General features: G+C 54.3%; 3 protein-coding genes across 4 annotated transcripts in view; 2 read left to right on the top strand and 1 right to left on the bottom strand.

The window, feature by feature from the left end:
* GCHFR (GTP cyclohydrolase I feedback regulator) lies at positions 1-4,519 on the top strand. The gene is made up of 3 exons (XM_047766695.1): positions 1-459; positions 2,654-2,748; positions 3,997-4,519. Exons 1-3 carry the CDS (start codon positions 424-426, stop codon positions 4,118-4,120), a joined length of 255 nt encoding a protein of 84 aa, XP_047622651.1. The 5' UTR covers positions 1-423; the 3' UTR covers positions 4,121-4,519.
* Positions 4,520-4,710: 191 nt separating this feature from the next.
* Positions 4,711-17,895, bottom strand: part of DNAJC17 (DnaJ heat shock protein family (Hsp40) member C17) — a 41,558-nt gene continuing 28,373 nt past the window's right edge. Inside the window, exons 2-11 of the mRNA XM_047766685.1 lie at positions 15,046-15,115; positions 14,705-14,763; positions 14,393-14,480; positions 12,634-12,719; positions 12,300-12,396; positions 11,653-11,696; positions 11,134-11,211; positions 10,493-10,573; positions 9,893-10,003; positions 4,711-4,906 (exon numbers count right to left, since the gene is read on the bottom strand). Of these exons, the coding sequence (XP_047622641.1) occupies positions 4,784-4,906; positions 9,893-10,003; positions 10,493-10,573; positions 11,134-11,211; positions 11,653-11,696; positions 12,300-12,396; positions 12,634-12,719; positions 14,393-14,480; positions 14,705-14,763; positions 15,046-15,115 (837 nt within the window). The 3' untranslated portion in view covers positions 4,711-4,783. The remainder of the gene's footprint in view (positions 4,907-9,892; positions 10,004-10,492; positions 10,574-11,133; positions 11,212-11,652; positions 11,697-12,299; positions 12,397-12,633; positions 12,720-14,392; positions 14,481-14,704; positions 14,764-15,045; positions 15,116-17,895) is intronic.
* C2H15orf62 (chromosome 2 C15orf62 homolog) lies at positions 4,904-8,966 on the top strand. Of its 2 annotated transcripts, XM_047766686.1 has the most exons (2): positions 4,904-7,670; positions 8,606-8,966. In XM_047766686.1, exons 1-2 carry the CDS (start codon positions 7,160-7,162, stop codon positions 8,908-8,910), a joined length of 816 nt encoding a protein of 271 aa, XP_047622642.1. In that variant the 5' UTR covers positions 4,904-7,159; the 3' UTR covers positions 8,911-8,966. The 2 variants fall into 2 exon arrangements, with proteins under 2 accessions (XP_047622642.1, XP_047622643.1); XM_047766687.1 differs by having other exon boundaries at positions 4,904-8,966.

The following is a 17,895-nucleotide window of genomic DNA, read 5'->3' as shown; positions in this document are numbered from 1 at the left end:
GTTGCAGTAACAGAGTGCAAGGTCAACTAGCGAGCAGAGCGCCACGGCCCCCCAGCCAGCCGAGCCCGGCGGGCTACCCCAGCCTTCAGTGCGGGGGTGCAGGGGCGGCCTCCCCAACACACAGTCCCCTCCTGGTCTCCGCACGATCTGAGGAAGAAGGTAGCTGGCTGGGCGGGTCCCAGTGCTTTGCAGGAGGGTAGGGGGCAGGACCCGAATCGCTGAGCTTCGGGGCGCGTCACGGGCAAACGTTCCTGATTGGTCGGCCGCTGGCGGTCACGGACTAGGCGCTCTGGGATTGGCGTCGCCGGAGGCCACAGCCAGAGTAACCGGACTCCGGGCGGAGGGTTGCAGACCAAGTACAAGCGGCTGGAGTCCGCGCTGGCCTAAAGGGCAGAGAGGTAGCCCGGCCGGGTCGTGCCCACCATGCCCTACCTGCTCATCAGCACCCAGATCCGCATGGTGAGTTAGTTATCTGTCGGCTGTTCTTGGAAGTTGGCGTTGGGCCGGGGCTATGGCCAGGAGCATCGGGGGGAGGGAGAGAGCCGGGGGCGGGGGGGGGGGCAGGACGGCGCTGCAGACCGCACATTGGTGCCTCTATCCAGGGCCATGCCCTCTCAAGGCTGGACCCGGAAGCTACCCGGGACACGCCCCCCGGCCCGCGGGGGAGGGAGGCTGTGGATCGAACCCAGGCGGGATCCAGGGACTCTGCGAGCTCCTGCGGCCCGGCGCCTCAAGGGCCGCGAAGGGGGCCAGGTGCATGTCCTCCCCGCCACCAAGCAAGCTGCAGGCGCCTGCGGCTCCAGTCCTACCTGCCTGCAGGAGATCGGAGACTCCGGGGGGACCCAGGAAGTTCCGGTCTCACACGTGCAGCATCCACTGCACTACACAGAACCGCTATGCGCGGCATGGGGTGGGGACTAACCCAAGGGAAAGAGGTTTGGGAAAGGAAAGGATGAAGATGCTCAAACACCTGTGCCAAGTGACCTCACCCACAGCTACTAGCTGCACCCTTAGGCGCTTCCAGGAAAAGCTCTCCCTGAGGCCTTAGGAAAGGAAGAGAAGAACCAGATAGCCCATGGGGTTAGAGGTTTAAGAAAACCAGGCACCATCAAAAGCCACGCCCCTTTTCAGTTTACTCTGCAAAAAAGAAGATCCTGGCCGCTCCAGGAATCCCCTATTAGTTTCTGAATATGACTGGGTCCCCCAGCTGGGCAGCAGGATGTTCTTCTGCCCTCTCCCTCCCCAGGGCTTGGAGGGTCCATCAGAGAGTACCCAGCTCCCTTGGGATGCAGGAAATAGCAGGTGGGCTCACCATTGGACAGGAGGGGTCTTGGCAGTGTCACAGAGCAGTGTTTTAAGAACCAGCTAGGGGGTTCCCATTGTGGGGCAGCAGAAATGAATAGACTAGCATCCGCGAGGACGAAGGTTCGATCCCTGGCCTTGCTCAGTGGGTTAAAATGATCCCATGTTGCCGTGAGCTGTGGTGTAGGCAGAAGATGCCACTCAGATCTTGCGTTGCTGTGGCTGTGGGGTAGGTCGGCAGCTAAAGCTATGATTTGACCCCTAGCCTGGGAACCTCCAAACACCCTGGGTGCTGCCCTAAAAAGACAAAAAACAAAAACAAACCCAAAACCAAACAGACAAAAAACCCAGTCAGCTGTGTAGTTGTTAAAATGTATGCTTCTGGGTCTCTTGACAAACCTCTAGAAGCACTCTTTAAGCCTGAGGCTTGGGAACTCAGTGATTCTCAGGCAAATAACAGTTTTATTGACATAAAATACATATAATCATAGAATTCACCAATTTAAAGTATACAATTCGATGGCAGTGGGTTTTGTTTTGGTTTATTGAGAACTGTGCAACCATCACCATAGGCAACTTTAGGCTTTTCCATCACCTTGAAAAGAAACCCTGTACCTACACCCTGTATCTCAGCTGTCACTCCTCATTGCTCCTGGGCCCCTCAACCCCAGGTAACCACTCATTTACTTTCTGTCATAATATGCGGTCTCTTTCACCTACATGATGTTTTTAAGGTTCATCCATATGCATCAGTACTCATTATTTTTTGGGGGCTGCGCCCAAGGCATGCACAAGTTTCTGGGCCAGGGACCAAACCTGTGCCACAGCTGAAACCCAAGGCATAGCAGCGACAGCAGCAGATCATTAGCCTGCTGAGCCATCAGGGAATTCCAGTACTCGTTCTTTCTTATTGTCAAGGAAAATTCCATTGAATTGCTTTACCACATTCTATTTATCCACTGTTCATTACTTTTGGTTTTCACCTTTTGGTTATCATGAATAATGCTACTGTGAACATTTGTGTGCAAGGTGTCCTGTGGACATATGTCCTCATTTCTCTATTTTCCAGGTGACTCTGATACACAGATACGGGTGATGGTGCCTGGCATGAAGGTGCCAGTAGTTAGGTATTGCCCAGCTAAGAGGGGACAGGGAGCCCACACTGCTCAGTCTCATCACTGGTGGACTTCACCCCTTCCCAGCTTGTGTTTAGCACCCAAGATTCCTTCCCTTCCTCTCCAGCCTTTAACTGAAGGTGGCTCAGAGCCAGCAGGCAGGGGAGGAAGGAGAGGTGAGATCATTTACCTCTATCTGGCAGCCAGCCAAGCAGCCACTGTGGCTTACCTTGCAGGAGGTGGGCCCCACCATGGTGGGTGATGAGCACTCGGATCCAGAACTGATGCAGCATCTAGGAGCCTCAAAAAGAAGTGTCCTAGGAAACAACTTGTAAGTAGTAGTATTCCTAAGGATCTTCTCCCTGCCAGCCCTGAGTCCTGTCCTTGTTCCTATTACACAACCACCAAGCCCAGGACAATGCCACTGCCCAGCCTCAGGGCCCCTCTGACTGCATCCTGGGGCTCTGTCCTCTGTAGGGTGGGCTCCATCTGCCCGCTTTCCCACAACCCCCCAGGCCTGATCTGAGAGTCTTCCCACTGGCCCTCCCTTCCCAAGGGAACCCCTGGACAAAGTCCTAGAACAGAGGCCAGTTCCCTGAGCACAGGACTCCCAAATGGGCTGCTCCTTGCCCTGTTCTCTCATTTCTAAGCTAGACCCCCATCGAGGCAAAGACAGGCACAGAGAAAGGCCTCTGCCTTGAAGAGCTGGTTGAGTGACAAAGCTAAGCCCTAGAAACAAGGAGCAGGGAGCCTGGGTCTTGCTTCCACTTCAGCTGATGCTTGGGGACTTGGCCACATCCCTTGGCCTCCTTCATAAGAGCTCCAAAGTCTAAACAGTGCCTGCTGCTTCCTTTTCTGTCCCTCGCCCCTTCCTACCCTGTAGGAAGGAAAAACCCTGGCTACACAGTCTCAAACACCTGAGAAGAGTCACCAGAGTGCCCCCCAGTTAAAAGAAGGCAGAGGAGGCAAGCTGGTCCCAGCCCCTTGGTCAGGGTCAGAGGCCTGAAGCCAACTCCATCCCTTTGCCAGGAGGTTTTTGTCTCTGACATGGCCAGCCTGGGGCTGGAGCCCTTTATCTGCTCAGTGGCCCTTTAGAACCAATTAACCCTGAAAGAAGGGAAACCAAGGATTCTCCATGCTAGGGAGTGGCACCCAGAGGAAGGAGCTCTTGGGGGCCAACCTTATCGTTCATGACTGTAGGACAGCCAGGCAGCAAGAGGGCGGAGGTCAGGGAGAGGAGGCCGCTCCTGCTGAATGGTCAGTAACCCCGGGCATGTGGGCCTGTTGCAGGTTCTACTATCTGGATGACATCGGGAAAGCCACTTTACCCCTCTCTGTTTGCTCACTTATAAAATGGGCACAACTGTAGTACCTGCTTGAGGTTGTTGGGAGGAATAAATGAGATGATACAAAGTGCTTAGCAGGTGAGGGGGCAGCGAATGCGTAGTCAGCTGGGCACCCAGAAAACCTCAGTCCCTGGTAGGAGTATCCCTGACCAGGCCTGATTTGCAGCAGAAACTGGGTCTGTACATGGGGCTGCACTGCGTACCTCCTCATACCACCCTTCTTCTCTTGGCAGTTGTGAGTACTATGTCAACGACCCTCCTCGAATAGTCCTGGACAAGCTGGAACGTAGGGGCTTCCGTGTCCTGAGCATGACAGGGGTGGGCCAGACGCTGGTGTGGTGCCTGCACAAGGAGTGACCCTCTCACAATGAAGAGCGACTGGCACCCCTTCTTTGGAATGGCTGCCATGGGTGCCAACCCCAAGCCCCTGCCTCACTTACTATCCTGCCCGTTCTTCACAAATCGTCATTTTCCTCCACCCAGCACCACTGGGCAATGAATGGCCTTCTCAGAAACCTGCCTTGGCCTGTGGGGGAGAGCAGAGCCCCTGGTCCTGGTGCCCCAGCTACCCCTCCAGCTTCAGGCCTGGTGCAGGGCCTGGAGGAGACTCTGTCCTGTGGCAGACTGAGGGGCTGGCAAGAGCCAGGCTGCCCCTGGCAGTGAGCTGGTTGTCCACCTCATGGCATGGCTCCAGGACTAGGCAGGTGGGTCCTGCATAGCTAGTCCAAGCCAATAAAAGACTGTGATGAGTGGTTCCTCCTCTGCTCTTCTGGCCACTGACTCTCACTGCTTGGAGTACCTCCCTGGGGGTCTGCCCACTCCCCAGGAAGGACAGCCAGGCCTGGGTGGGGCACTCCGAGGCAAAGCCCAGAAACTGGGGCCATGCACAGGGCAAGCCTGCACCCTACACCTATGTATGCCATAGAGGTAGACTCTTAAAAAAAAAAGAAAGAAAAAAGAAAAGTTTATTGGTGATGTGTAAGAAAAGGGCTGTGGGGTGGGAAGGCTTGGGGTAGGAGGCTAGGTGGGCTGCCCCGCCTGCTCCTCCTGCTGCATCTGGGCAATCAGCTGCTGCCGCTCAGCGGCCTGGCGCATGCGCATCATGACGAGGCTCTCGTAGTCCCTTTCGGATAGCACTGAGCCCTGGAGGACAGAGGGGGGACAGGGAGGGGTCAGCGCACAGCCTCACAGACTCGGAGGCAAAGCTGCCACCAAAAGTCAAGGAAGGAGGACGTCCAGGAAGGGAAGGACCCCAGAACATCCCACAGTTCCAACTGACCCTTGTTCTTTCCAAGCAAGCAGGCCTCTGGCCCCTGGCCAGGTTCTCTGCTGGCTCCCCTTCAGCCCATCTCAGTCAGCTGTCACCCCGGACTCACCTCCTCTTTCCCAGGCCCTTCACATCTACAGTCAGCTCCGGTCTTTTCCCGGTTAATCACTTCCTCACCCTCTAGCCAGGCCCTTGACTCTTTTCATTTCCTCCACCCCATGGCTTCTGCTTCTCACAGGCTTCCGGTGAAGGGGAGTTGTCAGAGGCATACAACCACACCCTTCTCTGCCAGGTGGAGGTGAGAACAAGGCCCCCTCCCAGCTGCTCACCCTTCCCGTGGTCTGGCTTCTGCTGAGGATGCTGAGGGAGCCCTACCCTAGACACGGCCTCGCTCAGCCTCACCCCAGAGGCCAAGAGAAACAAGCAAGAGCCTGGCTTGCCTCTAAAAATACACACCAGGGCTCCTGGAGGGCAGGGCCCTGTGGCTCTTTCTTTTATGAACTTGTCAGCACAGTGTCAGGGATTAAAGGGTGTGATATTTTAATAATCAAAAGAATAATAAACAACCACCTGAGTGGGCCAAGGCTGTGGAGTGGAGGCAGCTCTACCAGACAGCCCTGAGCCAGCAACCCCACACCCTGATAAGGTTGGCAGTGAGACTTAAATCACTTCCTCCCTCAGTGCAGATGAAGCTGTTTGAAGTCCAGCGGAACTGGCACAGGAGCGAGCCAGGCCAGGGGGCTGCACAGCAGAGAGCTGCTAAGTCCTGTTTCTGTACCTCCGGCCAGTGCACACTTGTGGAATAAGCCAGGAAAAAAGTCTGGTGGTCAGTGACCCGAGGAACAAGAAGGGAGTGGCTAGGGTTAGGATGCCAGGCCTTGGCCAACTGGTTTGGACTCAGGGGTGTACGGAACCAGGAAGTGTTACTCAACTCAGATCCCCCTGCTTCTCCTATCAGCCCCACCCCTCCTCCTCTCTCCAGGGCTGGAGAGTTGCCCTCCCAGCCAGGCCTACGTCCTAGGCTTGACCCAGCCCCTTCCCCAGAGAGGGTCCCCAAATGAGGCCCAGGCAGCCTGATGGGAAGAACTGGAGGTAGTAGGACCTTGGCCCACAATTGTCCTCTCCCGCCCTGAGGCCATCCAGAATAAATGGAGGAAGGATGAGGAAATGGAACAGCCAGACTTGGTGTCAGGTCAAGGGGAGGGCAGTTCTCCCCTCTCCAAGGTAATTCTGCTCTGCTGAGAAAACCTAAAGTCACCCTTGGCATGCCCCAAGCCCAGCCCTGGGAGGAGCCAGCCCTTTATAGGCCTCCTTCCCCATCCCTGTGGGCTCTGCTAATGAGGGCCTGTCACCGGGTCCCAGGGCTGAGTCACCCACACCAGCAACAGGTCTCTCTCTTCCTTCCCCAACAATCATTCCACACACCTGCCTTTCAATTAACCCCACCTCCCCGAGCCCCACCCCAGACTCCTGGGGGCTGGGGGACCAGGCCTGCCTGCAAGGGCCTAGGGCACAGGGGCTGCGAGGCAAGAGGTAGCTGGTGACACACAAGCTGCCCCTACAGGAGTCCCCAGAGGAATCTTACGCTCCCCAGTGCCCTGGGGTGTTGGCCGCGCTGCCCCAGTCCCTGCCTGCGGATGCTGCAATTACCTCAGAGCGTGAAACCGGGCTTCCCACCTGACTGAGTCAGCTGAAGACAACAACATATCTCCAGCGCACACTAGCACACAGCCAAGCCACTAGTCAGAGGCCAGGAGCCATGGCAGAGAGGCAAGCCCTGCGCTGGGGAAGGAGAAAAATCCACCTCTGACTGCGGGAGAGCTGCCCTCACTCAGGCTCCGTAAGTGCTCTTCCCTCCTCTCAGGGTTTTTCCACTGCCCTGTCAAGTATCCAGGTCACTCCAGTCCCTCTGGGAAACTCCCACCAGGAACTCCCAGTTCCCTGCTGTCCCGGACAAGATCACCCACTTCCGCGGACCTCTGCTCACCATCCAGGACACTTGTGCTGAACAGAAAGCTGGAGGCCTCTGCTTCTCACCATTCACTGCTCCAGCGGACCCGATGGTCCCCAGCTGCCCTTGAACCAGGCTTCTGAGGTACCAGGCTAGTCTGCTGGCTCCCTAGGGCCCCATGGAGACCTGGCGGAAAGGCTCCTTCCGCAGCGCCTCCTTCTTCAAGAGGCTGAGTCTGGGGCGGCCGCGGCGACTGCGGCGACAAGGCAGCGTGCTCAGCCAGGCCAGCACAGCCGGTGGGGACCACGAGGAGTATAGCAACCGAGAGGTCATCAGGGAGCTGAGAGGGAGACCTGATGGGCGGCGCCTGCCACTGTGGGGGGACGAGCAGCCCCGGGTGACCCTGCTGGCCCCGCCCAAGCCCCCGCGCCTCTACCGAGAAAGCTCCAGCTGCCCCAACATCCTGGAACCCCCGTCGCCCTACACTGCTGCCTACTCAGCGACCCTGCCCTCTGCGCTCTCCCTGGCGGAAGCCCTTCACCAATACACAGAGGAGGAGCTTCTGGACACGCCCCCCTGCCAGAGGACACCTGCTCCGGACCTCAGTGATCCCTTCTTCTCCTTCCAAGTGGACCTGGGGATTTCACTCCTTGAGGAAGTTCTACAGATGCTGAGGGAGCAATTTCCCAGTGAGTCCAGCTTCTGAATGGGGGGCAGGTGGGCAGAGGTGGGGCAACGGGAAGAGCCTGAAGCCTGGGGATCCAGAGAGGGAGGGGACAGTCGTGGATTAAGAAAAAGGTAGGGATAGGAATCCTGCTTGCCCTCTGGGTCCTGAACAGTCCTCTGAGTCACGCCTGAGTGGAGGGACAGAGGTGCAGAGGCTAGTTGCAGATGTGCGGGGGGTGGGCACCTGCTGGCAGGAGCCCTGAAAGCAGAGAGCTGGGTTGGAAAAGGGAGGCCACATGGCCACCAGAGGGACCAAGGCCAGCAGGGGGAGGGCGGCATAAGGCATGGTCAGGGAATGGAGGACACAAAGACCAGGCACAACAGCTCCCTCTGATGCCACTGCCAACAGAGAGAGGTTACAAACAGGCCTGGGCAAAAAGTGTTCCAATCCAGGCTGGAGAGGAAAGATCTCAGGAGAGAGAGATGAGCCAGGCCCAACCTTGTCCAACATGGTAGCCACTAGCTACATGTCTCCGTTTAGCCATATATGATTAACAGCTACCACACTGAATGGCACAGAATGAGCGTTAACACTGTTGGAGAAAGTTCTGTTGGGCAGCGCTGGCCTAGACTATGGCCTGGGGCCTGGTGGGTTAGGGGAAGCATGTGGGGCCTGTGAGGGAAGGGAGGGGCTGGCACAGTTGGAAGTGAGGCAGGAAGAGATGGAGAGTAACTCAGGAAAAAGGCCCAACAAATGACTAGCAGAGAAGGGGGCATGAGAAACTCAAAGTGCCAACACAGCTGCCTGGAGCACCCCCTGGAGCCCAAGGACGCTGGCTCTAGGGAATGCCAGCTTATGAAGGGGGCTTTGGGGAACTCCCAGAATTATGAGTGAGGGGGGTCCCCGGGAAAGGCAGCAAAAATGGTGGCAGGTTTCCCTCCTTCCTGTGTCTAAGAGGCTATCAGAGGACTGGATTGGGAATGGACTCAAAGCTCCTGGCTATTATGGTGAAGAGGCACAGCTGGTCTCCAGAATCCTCACCAGGACTGAGAAGCTCTGCTCTGCTCACAACCTCTGATGACAGGGGCTATGGTCCCACCCTGAGGCCTGGAAAGAAGATCTGGAGCCAGAGCCAAACTGGCTGCATGTGGTTCTTTCACTCAGGCCTTTGCAGGCATGGCAGAAGGAGAGGGAGGCCTGGATGCACACTGCCTCCACGACCCAAACCTGTGGCCTTCCCTCGTCCTGTGTGGATGTGCTGAGCTGAATGGCTCCCCCATGGGCACAGGAGATGATGAATAAAGTTCTGTATAACACAGCCTGTGGAGTGTCGACTGGGGCTGTGAAATGCTGAAACTTAATGGTGGGGAAATGGTCTCTAGAGAAGGGTCCTCAGTCAGGCTCAGACCAGTTCCTTTTCCTGCTCTGTCCAGGGTCTGGGACATACTCCAGAGAGCTTCCCATCCTCACAGCCTGGCTAAGGGGCATGTAGGAGGTGGGGGGAGGGCACACCTGAAGCAATGGGAGTAGACACCTTGCTGACCCGAGGGGCATTCTTCTCCACAGAGGGGCTGGAACACATCAGCCTGAGGCTCCCACAGACTCCCAGGCACTTCAGAGAAAGGAGAGAGCCCTTGTCCCACCAAAATGGGGGTGGGTGTGACCAGGGCTGTGTGTGTGTAAGCGTGTGCATGCGGCTGAATGTAAGCCTTTGAGGATCTGTGAGGACTAAGACCTGGCACTGGGCACGTGTCAGCTCAAGTCTGTGCTTCACCTCGAGTCAGGCACCAGGCAGCGCCTCAGTGTCGGCGGGGTAACCAGTGTCATTTCTAAAGAGGAGATATTTCCAACTGCCTGAGGTCCCGTCTGGGGCAGCCACAGACACACTTGGAAGGAAGTTGGGGAAGGAAGAAAACCTGTCACTGGTCCTTTCCCTGAAGCACCGGGTCACCTCAGCACCAAACACTTCACACCACAGCCAAGCAACCTGCAGGCCAGGACAGCACCTTTGGGTGATGGTGAGAGCCACAGCAAGAAGCCAGAGGGTGGAAAGTCAGGTCTAAGAATTCCCGGCACTCAGAGAGGAAAGGGAATCACGTCGTCCTGCTTGGCTTGGCGGACCTGCTGGTCTCACCGTATTCCCCATGACCAGGATTTGTGGGAAAGGGCCCTGAGAAGAGCCCGAACAGGAAAAGGTGTCCTGAAGCCTGAGCAGGCTCTTCTGGGTGAAGCCTGGCTCCTTACCTGGGATGCTCCTGGGTGGCTGGGGCCCATCGAACTCTGGGGCCGTCCCTCCAACCAGGAAATCTTCAGAGGGTTATCGACCAGGCCCACTTCATTCTGGACAGCCAGCTCCTGTCAAACACAGCATCCAGTCCGGGTCCCATCATTCCCATCAGCTACAACTGGTTCTACCCCCATGGAAAGAACCAGAACCAGTGCTCTCATCCTCCAAGCCAGGTGGAGCAACCTTCACAGGGCAGTGTGCTGAAGCTCTGACCCTCCTTGTGGGCCTCAAGAGCCATCTGACTGGGGAGTGGAGGAAGGGGAGAAGGCAGTGCGTGGCCCCAACGTGGAGGGACACTGGCTCCCAGAGGGAGGACATATGGAGCCTGGCAGCAAGAAATGAAGCCAACCCTGGAACATCCTCCCACCCATCCCTTTATTCGCTGTGCCTCCACTCCCGAGAGCTGGAGGGCCCCTCTCTGCGAAACCTGGGCTCTGAGCTGGCCCGGAGATCCCCTGGGAGTGTGGATACCTAAGCTCACAGGGCCCACAGAATTGGGTTCCTCCCCTGGAATAGAAGGGCTATCTGAGGCCCCTAAAGCCCCACATAGCACTTACCGCAGCCCTGACGGTCGCAAACTCCACCACGGCAGTGCCTGCCTTCTTACTGGAAAGTACCAGGTTGAGCACCTCTCCATACTGTGAGGATAAGGGGGTCCCAGTAAGCATGGCTCAGCCTTCAGGATGGCCCAGCTCACACCAGAGACAAGCCTGGGCCGCCCTGAGGCCACTAGGCCATTATCAGACAGAGGATAACCTCTCATTGCTAGGTTCCTAGATAGGGTAGATCAGAGATGGGAAAGAAAGGTATTTTTTCCAAAATACAGAGGACAGCAAAGGAGAGCTGGGCAGAGGTGGAGGTATAGACCTGCAGAGATGTGCAGCCACCTCGGCGAATGAAGGACACGAAGAGGACGGGGCTTTGGTGCCAGACGCCAACTCCCTCTCTCCCCACAGACCCAGCCAAGCCCTTTGCTTCCAAGGATGGCCAGAGCTAGACCTGGCTGGAGTGGGCACATGGCAACATGGGTGACTACAGGGCCATGGCCTGGGGAGAAGTTTCTAGACTGTCCTTTGGTCTATGACACAGAAAAAAAAAAAGGCAGGAGCTGTGAAGGAAGGTTAGGCCTGGAGATCCTGGGGTTTGGGCTGATGTGGGGCCTCAGGTGATGGGTAAGAGGGAAGTCAGCAGGGCAGACCTTTTGTAAAAGCCGCAGGAGGACATCTCTGGAATATCCACCTTGGGACTCGGACTCCTTTGTGCTCTTCCACTTGAGCTGGAAATATAGCAGTGGGTGTTGCCATTCAACACTGATCTTCATCCCAACAGGACCAGCCCCTGCACCCAAGCTTTACAATCTGAGAAGACACCCTGTTGGTCTTTAAGACACCGGTAATCTAGGGGGCACCCCCCTAAAATGTGTTCCCCTTGAAAATGGACAGGCAGGTGGTCTGCTCACCCACAGCCATGCTTCCAGCCCTAATGAGGCTCTCCTTTAGGGCCTCAGGGAGGGCAGCCCTGCAGCCTTCAGAGCTAAGAGCAGCCTTTCCCAGCCAGCTCTGACACCTAGGCAGTGGGAGGATGGAAGGGTGGGGGTAGTGGTGGGGCTCCCAGAGATCCAGCATCCCCCAGAAGCCCTTGTTCCCCCAAAGCATTTATTCTTGCTGAAGAAGACAGAAGGAGGTGTGAGGTGGCCCGGGGATCCTGCAGGGCTCACCTTTAGCTTGGGGGTTCCTTTGCTTTCAAGATTTTCTGTCATTCCTAGAAAATTTAGAAAATAATTCCGGGTAAGATAGAATACGAGGGAGTCAGTGGTTCTCCCAAAGGAGAAACAGCCCAGGGCCAGAAGGACTTAGAAAAGGTCATTCCTGACCAGGGACAGTATTTGCCCTGCCCTGAGTAGGGTCTGGTAGGGAAAGTAGAGGGGCCCCCACCCCGAGGAGCTGCCATCTTGGGGGCAGCTGCCCAGCTGCCTGAAGGCCATGGTCAGCATTCTGCCCAAGAAGGGCTGTGAACACCTCTGGGGGCAGGAGGCAGGGGTAGACACAACACAGTTCTACTGAAACAAAGTACCCCAGAGCCCCCCCACTCCACTCCACTGGGTGATTGGCTCCAAAATAGAGCCAGCTCTGCTTGGGACTAAAGACCACCTGGGCCAGGAGGTCTCAAGAAGGGTGAAAAGCCAATAGGCCCCAGAGAACTGGAAGGAAGAAGGGACAGGCGGCATGTGTCCCAGTAGGGTGCCTCCGGGGGTTCTAGCAGGTAGAAGCTTGCACAGCAGCTCCTCTAGGCAGCCAGTGTGGCCACTATGGGCTTTGGGAGCTGCCTTAGAGGGGAAGGTGGGTATGGGGGACGGACTCTCACCTCTCAACCTCTGTTCCCGTTCCTGTCGGATCTGCTCCTGCATCAGCCTCTGCTGTTCCTCCAGCTGCCGGGAACCCTCTTCTCGCAGGCGTTCGATCTGCAGGGCGGGGGTTGGGGAGGGTGACAATTCTGTGCAGATTCAGTTCCAGGTTGGCTCACCTTGCAAAGGTCCCTGGGACGTTCCACCTGCAAGCTGGGCTCAGCCACCTGCAGGTAGGACAAATTACCCAGATCCCACGGAGAAGGTGGACAGGGCTGCCCTCCCCAGTCATGGCAACTCCTGGGCCCACCCGTCACCTCCTCCTGCAGATGGTCACATGGCCTGGATGCCCACCTCTTGTTCTAGCGTCCTGGCACTCCGGCTCTCCTCCTCCTCCTCGCTGCCATGGGTCTGGGCCTGCAGCTCCCTGGCCTCCAAGTCTAGGCACAAGGGTGGAATGACCCGATGTCTGGTCTAAGTAGTTTCTACATGTCCCTGGCCCACCTGGCTCTGGCTGCTTCCCAAAGCCTCACGCAGGATGAACCCACCCAGCAACCCTGCCTGCCACCTCCATGCGCATGAGCTCCCGAGTTCATTTCCATTGAGAAAAGTCATCACAAGGAAGGAGAGGCTCCAGCTGAGTGGTCAGGGTCTGGGAGAGTTACATCAGCTCACAATGACCAAGCTGGTTCTCTAATCAGTGAACAAGGTATGGGTGGGTGCTTCTGTCAGCAGCCCAGGGCCGTGGGTCAGAGCTGCCAATGGGTGGAGCTGCTGGCTTCTCTTCCTGTAGTTTGGCACTGCAGCCTGACCTGCGACCTTGTTTTTGCTTTCATGTTCTTCCCACCACTGAGCTCGGGTTCCTGCCATCTCTTCTACCTCCCCTTCAATTCACATAAACAGAGCCTCACTGTGGACCTGGCTACAGCTGCTCCTATGGGCAGCAGCCTCCATGCAAGGACATCACCTCAGGTCCAGGAGCCCTTCCCACTTTCTAAGAGGAACCCGCTTGTGGCCCCCTCCCAGGCCAGCTGCCGGGGCAAACACTTCTCTCAGGTCTGGGACTCGCTACCTTCTTTTCTGTTCACTTTACTTACCTAAACTCTTCAGGTTTGTTTGGTTGTTTTTGATGGATGTACTGGGATGGTATATATACATATTAAATATATGGATATTAAAACAGGCAAGGAAAAGGGGAGAAAAACCAAATAAAGAATACCCGGACCAGTCTTATGGGGTTAGTGAAAATGTTCTAAAATTGATTTCCAATCACAGTTGCACCATTTGGTAAATTTACTAATAATCACTGAATTGTTCATTTGAAATTAGTGGAGATAAGATAAACAGAATGTACATCAATAAAGCTATTTTTTAAAAAGATGAATGCCCAGATCTCTTTGGATCCTGCAGAGAGGATTTCTCAGAGTGAAAGCTCTGTGCCAAAGTGAGCTGCTATGAATGAAAAGTTCCAAGAGGGCGTGGCCAACACGGACAGTGACTGGATCCATGCTGTACAGGTTCAAATCCTGGCTCCAGCAAGTTCTTATCCTTTTGGTGCCTTAGCTTCTTGTAAAAAATGGGTTTCAAAGAGTTCCTGTTGTGCCTCTGTGGGATCCTGACTAGTATCCATAAGGATGTAGGTTCGATCCCTGGCCTCTCTCAGTGGGTTAAGGATCCAGTGTTGCTGGGAGCTGTGGCGTAGGTCACAGATGTGGCTCAGATTCTGAGTTGCTATGGCTGTAGCATAGGCCAGCAACTGCAGATCCAACTCAACACCTAGCCCGGGAACTTCCATATGCTGCAGGTGCAGCCCTAAGAAAAAAAAAGGGGGTGGGGTTTCATAACACCCAGCTCCTTGGATAGATGTGATAATTAAAAGAGGCAGTAAAACATGTGTCACAATGCCTAGCTAATAGCACATCCAGTCATTGTTATTATTTCTAAAACTGTCCTTTAAGAGCCACCCTAAAAGTAGATAGGAAATGGTTCTGCCCAGAGCCAGGGCCACAGAGCTCTGAGTTGCTGGAACTGAAGCTGCAGGAAGAAAGGTGGAGGAACTGCACGAAAACGGTCCAGGGAAACCGCAGGCCACTAGCACCATGCTATCACCTACCAAGCTTCACTTTCTTCCTTCTTTCATCAAGTTTCTGGGTCCTCTCTGCTGCCTGCTTCTTGGCTTTCCTGACCTTGTCATATGCAGCCTGGCAGGAGAAACGAGCAGAGGGGAGGTGTCAGCCGGGAACCCACACAGAGCTGGCCAGCTCCCAGGCCTTGTTATTTGCCCCAGAGTCGTCAGCTGGCAGCCTGGTGACTGGGTCTCCAGGCTGGGACAACAAGGACCTTACTGCACAGCTGGGTCTAGAGGATAAAGCACACAGTGGTCTCTAAATTCAAGGACAATTCAGATGGAGGAGGATGCACTTACCCTGGCAGCAGCATCGGTCAGTACCTCCAAGGCCTGAGAAAGCTGGTGGAAGAGTTCAGCTAAACATAGAGATCAAAAAAAAGAGAAAGGAGAAAAGTCAAGTTAGACTTGGTGATGATGTGCTCCCTAAAAAAGCACCTCAAAGAAGCCACAGGGTGCCAGAAAAGTAGACATCAGCAGATAACAGCCCAGGAAGGGTGAGCACATCAGCAAGTGACCAGGTTCCCCTAACCTATGAAGTGCACCCACGGGGCCCAGCTCCCAAAGCCAGGCTGAGGGTGCGCTCAACACCACACCCCAGGGGGTCGGTTTACTTCTCTCCGTGCCTATGAGAGGCTCACCTGCTCTGGGATTATCCGGATTTTTGTCTGGGTGGCAGGAGAGGGCCTTCTGTCTATATGCCTTCTTCACCTGGAAGAGTCAAGATGTGGTTATTCATTTGGTTCATTCACCCCAAGACGGACAAGAAAATGTTGCTAAGGTGATAAGGGAAATCCAGGGACTGCTCTCCATTACTAAAAGAAAGGCTGCCACACTGAAACATCACCTCACAACCACAGAGAAGATCTGCAGCAGAGGCAAAGGTGGTGGAGGGAGCCAGCACTGTCCTGTGGCAGAGGGGCAGACCTGCTTCCTGCTGTGTCCCCTACCTCACTACCGTGGGCTCCTGGCAGGGGCAGGTTTCCCTCCAGTCACCTGGAAACAGGCACTCTCCTGCACTCGGTGTAATGGAATGTAAACTGGGGCAATCTTTCTGGAGCAAAATTTAGCCAATAAAATTTAAAATGTACTTTTCCTTTGACTTTTTCTGGAATTTGGACTTGTGGAGGCATGCCAAAATAAATATACAAGGATGTCCACTAAAACACAGTCTATATTAGCCCTCAAGTAGAGCCAACCAAAATCTCTGACAATAGAGAGACCTGCAAAAAAAAATTCATAGACAGAAGTCTGTATGTGCTGACTAGGAAGATCTTCAAGTCCTTGTCACAAGGAAAAAAACTGTAAATACAGATGGTGACAAGTAGCAAATCATTATGTTGTACATCTTTAACACAATGGTATATGTCAATTGAACCCGAGCCGCCACAGAGACAATGCCAGATCCTTAACCCACTGAGCCACAGCGGGAACTCCTACTTGGCATCTTGGGAGTACTGGGATGTGATTTCGATCCCCAGCCCAGCACAGTGGTTTAGGGATCTGGTGTTGCCACAGCTGTGGCTTGGGTCACAGCTGAGGCTCAGATCTGACCCCTGGCTCAGGAATTCCATATAATGCAGTGAGGCCACAAAAGAAAGAAAAAAAAGAAAAGAAACAAATAGCAAATCATTATGTTGTACACCTGAAACTAACACAATGGTGTATGTCAATCAAACCCATGCTACCACAGAGACAACACCAGATCCTGTGCCACAGCAGGAACTCTTACTTCTCATTTTATACTTTCCTGAGCTTCAAATTTTCAAACCTTAAATAATTCTTACTTTATTATCTTTTTTGGATAACAGAGGTTATCATGATGGGGAGGCTATGGTCCATTTTTATTTTTATATTTGCACTTCTCTGTATGAAAAAGAAAAAAAATTGGTTTTTCTTTTTTTGGCCACATCCATGGCATGTGGAAGTTCCTGGGCCAAGGACTGAACCTGTGCCACAGCAGTGACCCAAGCTACAATAGTGACAACACTGGATACTTAACCACTAGGCCATTAGGGAACTTCTAGGTACTATTTCTGATATTAGTAAATATAAACAAACATAGCTACATGACTCTCTTTTATATATTCTCCACTCATAAGGGACAGCAGAGCACAAAATCCCAGAATCCGCTCTCTGCTTCCAGAGGCCTTGCCCTCACTTCTACCTGTACACCTTCCCTACTGTTCAAACCTCTTGGGAGGAGGAGCCTCTAGACTCAGAACGTCTACCAGTAGCTAAGCAGACTTGGCAAGCTTCCGGGAGGAAACCAGTGTGCTAAGAAAGGGTCTTCAGAGGCAAGCAGCTAGCACCTCCAGAGGAGGGCTTGTGGGCAGATGCTTAACTCCATTCCCACCTACAGAGCCCGGGAGGGCCAGCAGTCACGTAGCCCAGGACTGCTGGGGTTGTGCTGCCACCTGGTGGGCCAAAGCTAGCACCACACTTTCACCTTGGCGAGGCCAACCAAGCCTTTCTAGCTCTCCCCGCTGAGCCTGGAAGCAGGAACCACTCCCAGGACAGGCTTTGAGCAGAGAGGGCATAGAGGGCGTAGACCTTCCAAAGGCCCACCTGTGTTCACCCCCCACCCCAACTTAGGCCTTCACCATTAAAAAGTAATGACAACAATAACAAAATCTAGCTCTGTTTCCACTATTTAAAAAATAAAAATAAGGAAACAAGAGGTGATAGTTTTATACAGTCTTTTTTTTTTTTTTTTTTTGCTTTTTAGCGCCACACCTGTGGCATATGGAGGTCCCAGGCTAGGGGGTCGAATTGGAGCTGTAGCTGCCAGTCTACACCGAGCCACAGCAACGCGGGATCTGAGCCGCATCTGAGACCTACACCACAGCTCACAGCAACACCGGATCCTTAACCCGGTGAGTGAGGCCAGGGATCGAACCTGCAACCTCGTGGTTCCTAGTCGGATTCGTTAACCACTGCACCACGACAGGAACTCCCTCAAATCAGTCTTTAAAGGCATAGGGGGCTGAATAGTCTGTGTTTTAAGATCCTATTAGAAAAAATTACAAGGTGAAGACAGGATTAAGATAGCAGAGTAGAAGGAATGAAGCTCACCTTCTCTCATAAAAGCAAAAAAAATGAAAACCAACTGCTGAACAACCTTCAACCAAATAGACTGCAAACTATCAAAAAAGATATCCTACTTCAAAAGACAAAAAGGAGGCCATATCAAGATTACACGATATAAGCAACCCCATACCTGCTGGGTGGGCAGCCCATGAACTGGAATGTAACTGCATCACAGAGACTTACCCACAGGAGTGAGAGTTCTGAGCCCCACATCAGGTTCCCTGCCTGGGGATCTGGCATTGGGAGGAGGAGCCCCCAGGGCATTTGGCATTGAAGGCCAGGGGGTATGCGTGCAGGAGCTCCACAGGATTGGGGGAAACAGAGAATGAATTCTTGAAGGCTGTACACAGGCTTTCATGTGCACTGGGTCCCAGGGCATAGCAGAGACTCAATAGGAATCT

Source organism: Phacochoerus africanus, chromosome 2 (genome assembly GCF_016906955.1).
Source record: "Phacochoerus africanus isolate WHEZ1 chromosome 2, ROS_Pafr_v1, whole genome shotgun sequence".
Lineage (NCBI taxonomy): Eukaryota > Metazoa > Chordata > Mammalia > Artiodactyla > Suidae > Phacochoerus > Phacochoerus africanus.
The sequence above is the reverse complement of the archived record's forward strand: the minus strand, read 5'-3'. Positions and strand labels throughout refer to the sequence as shown.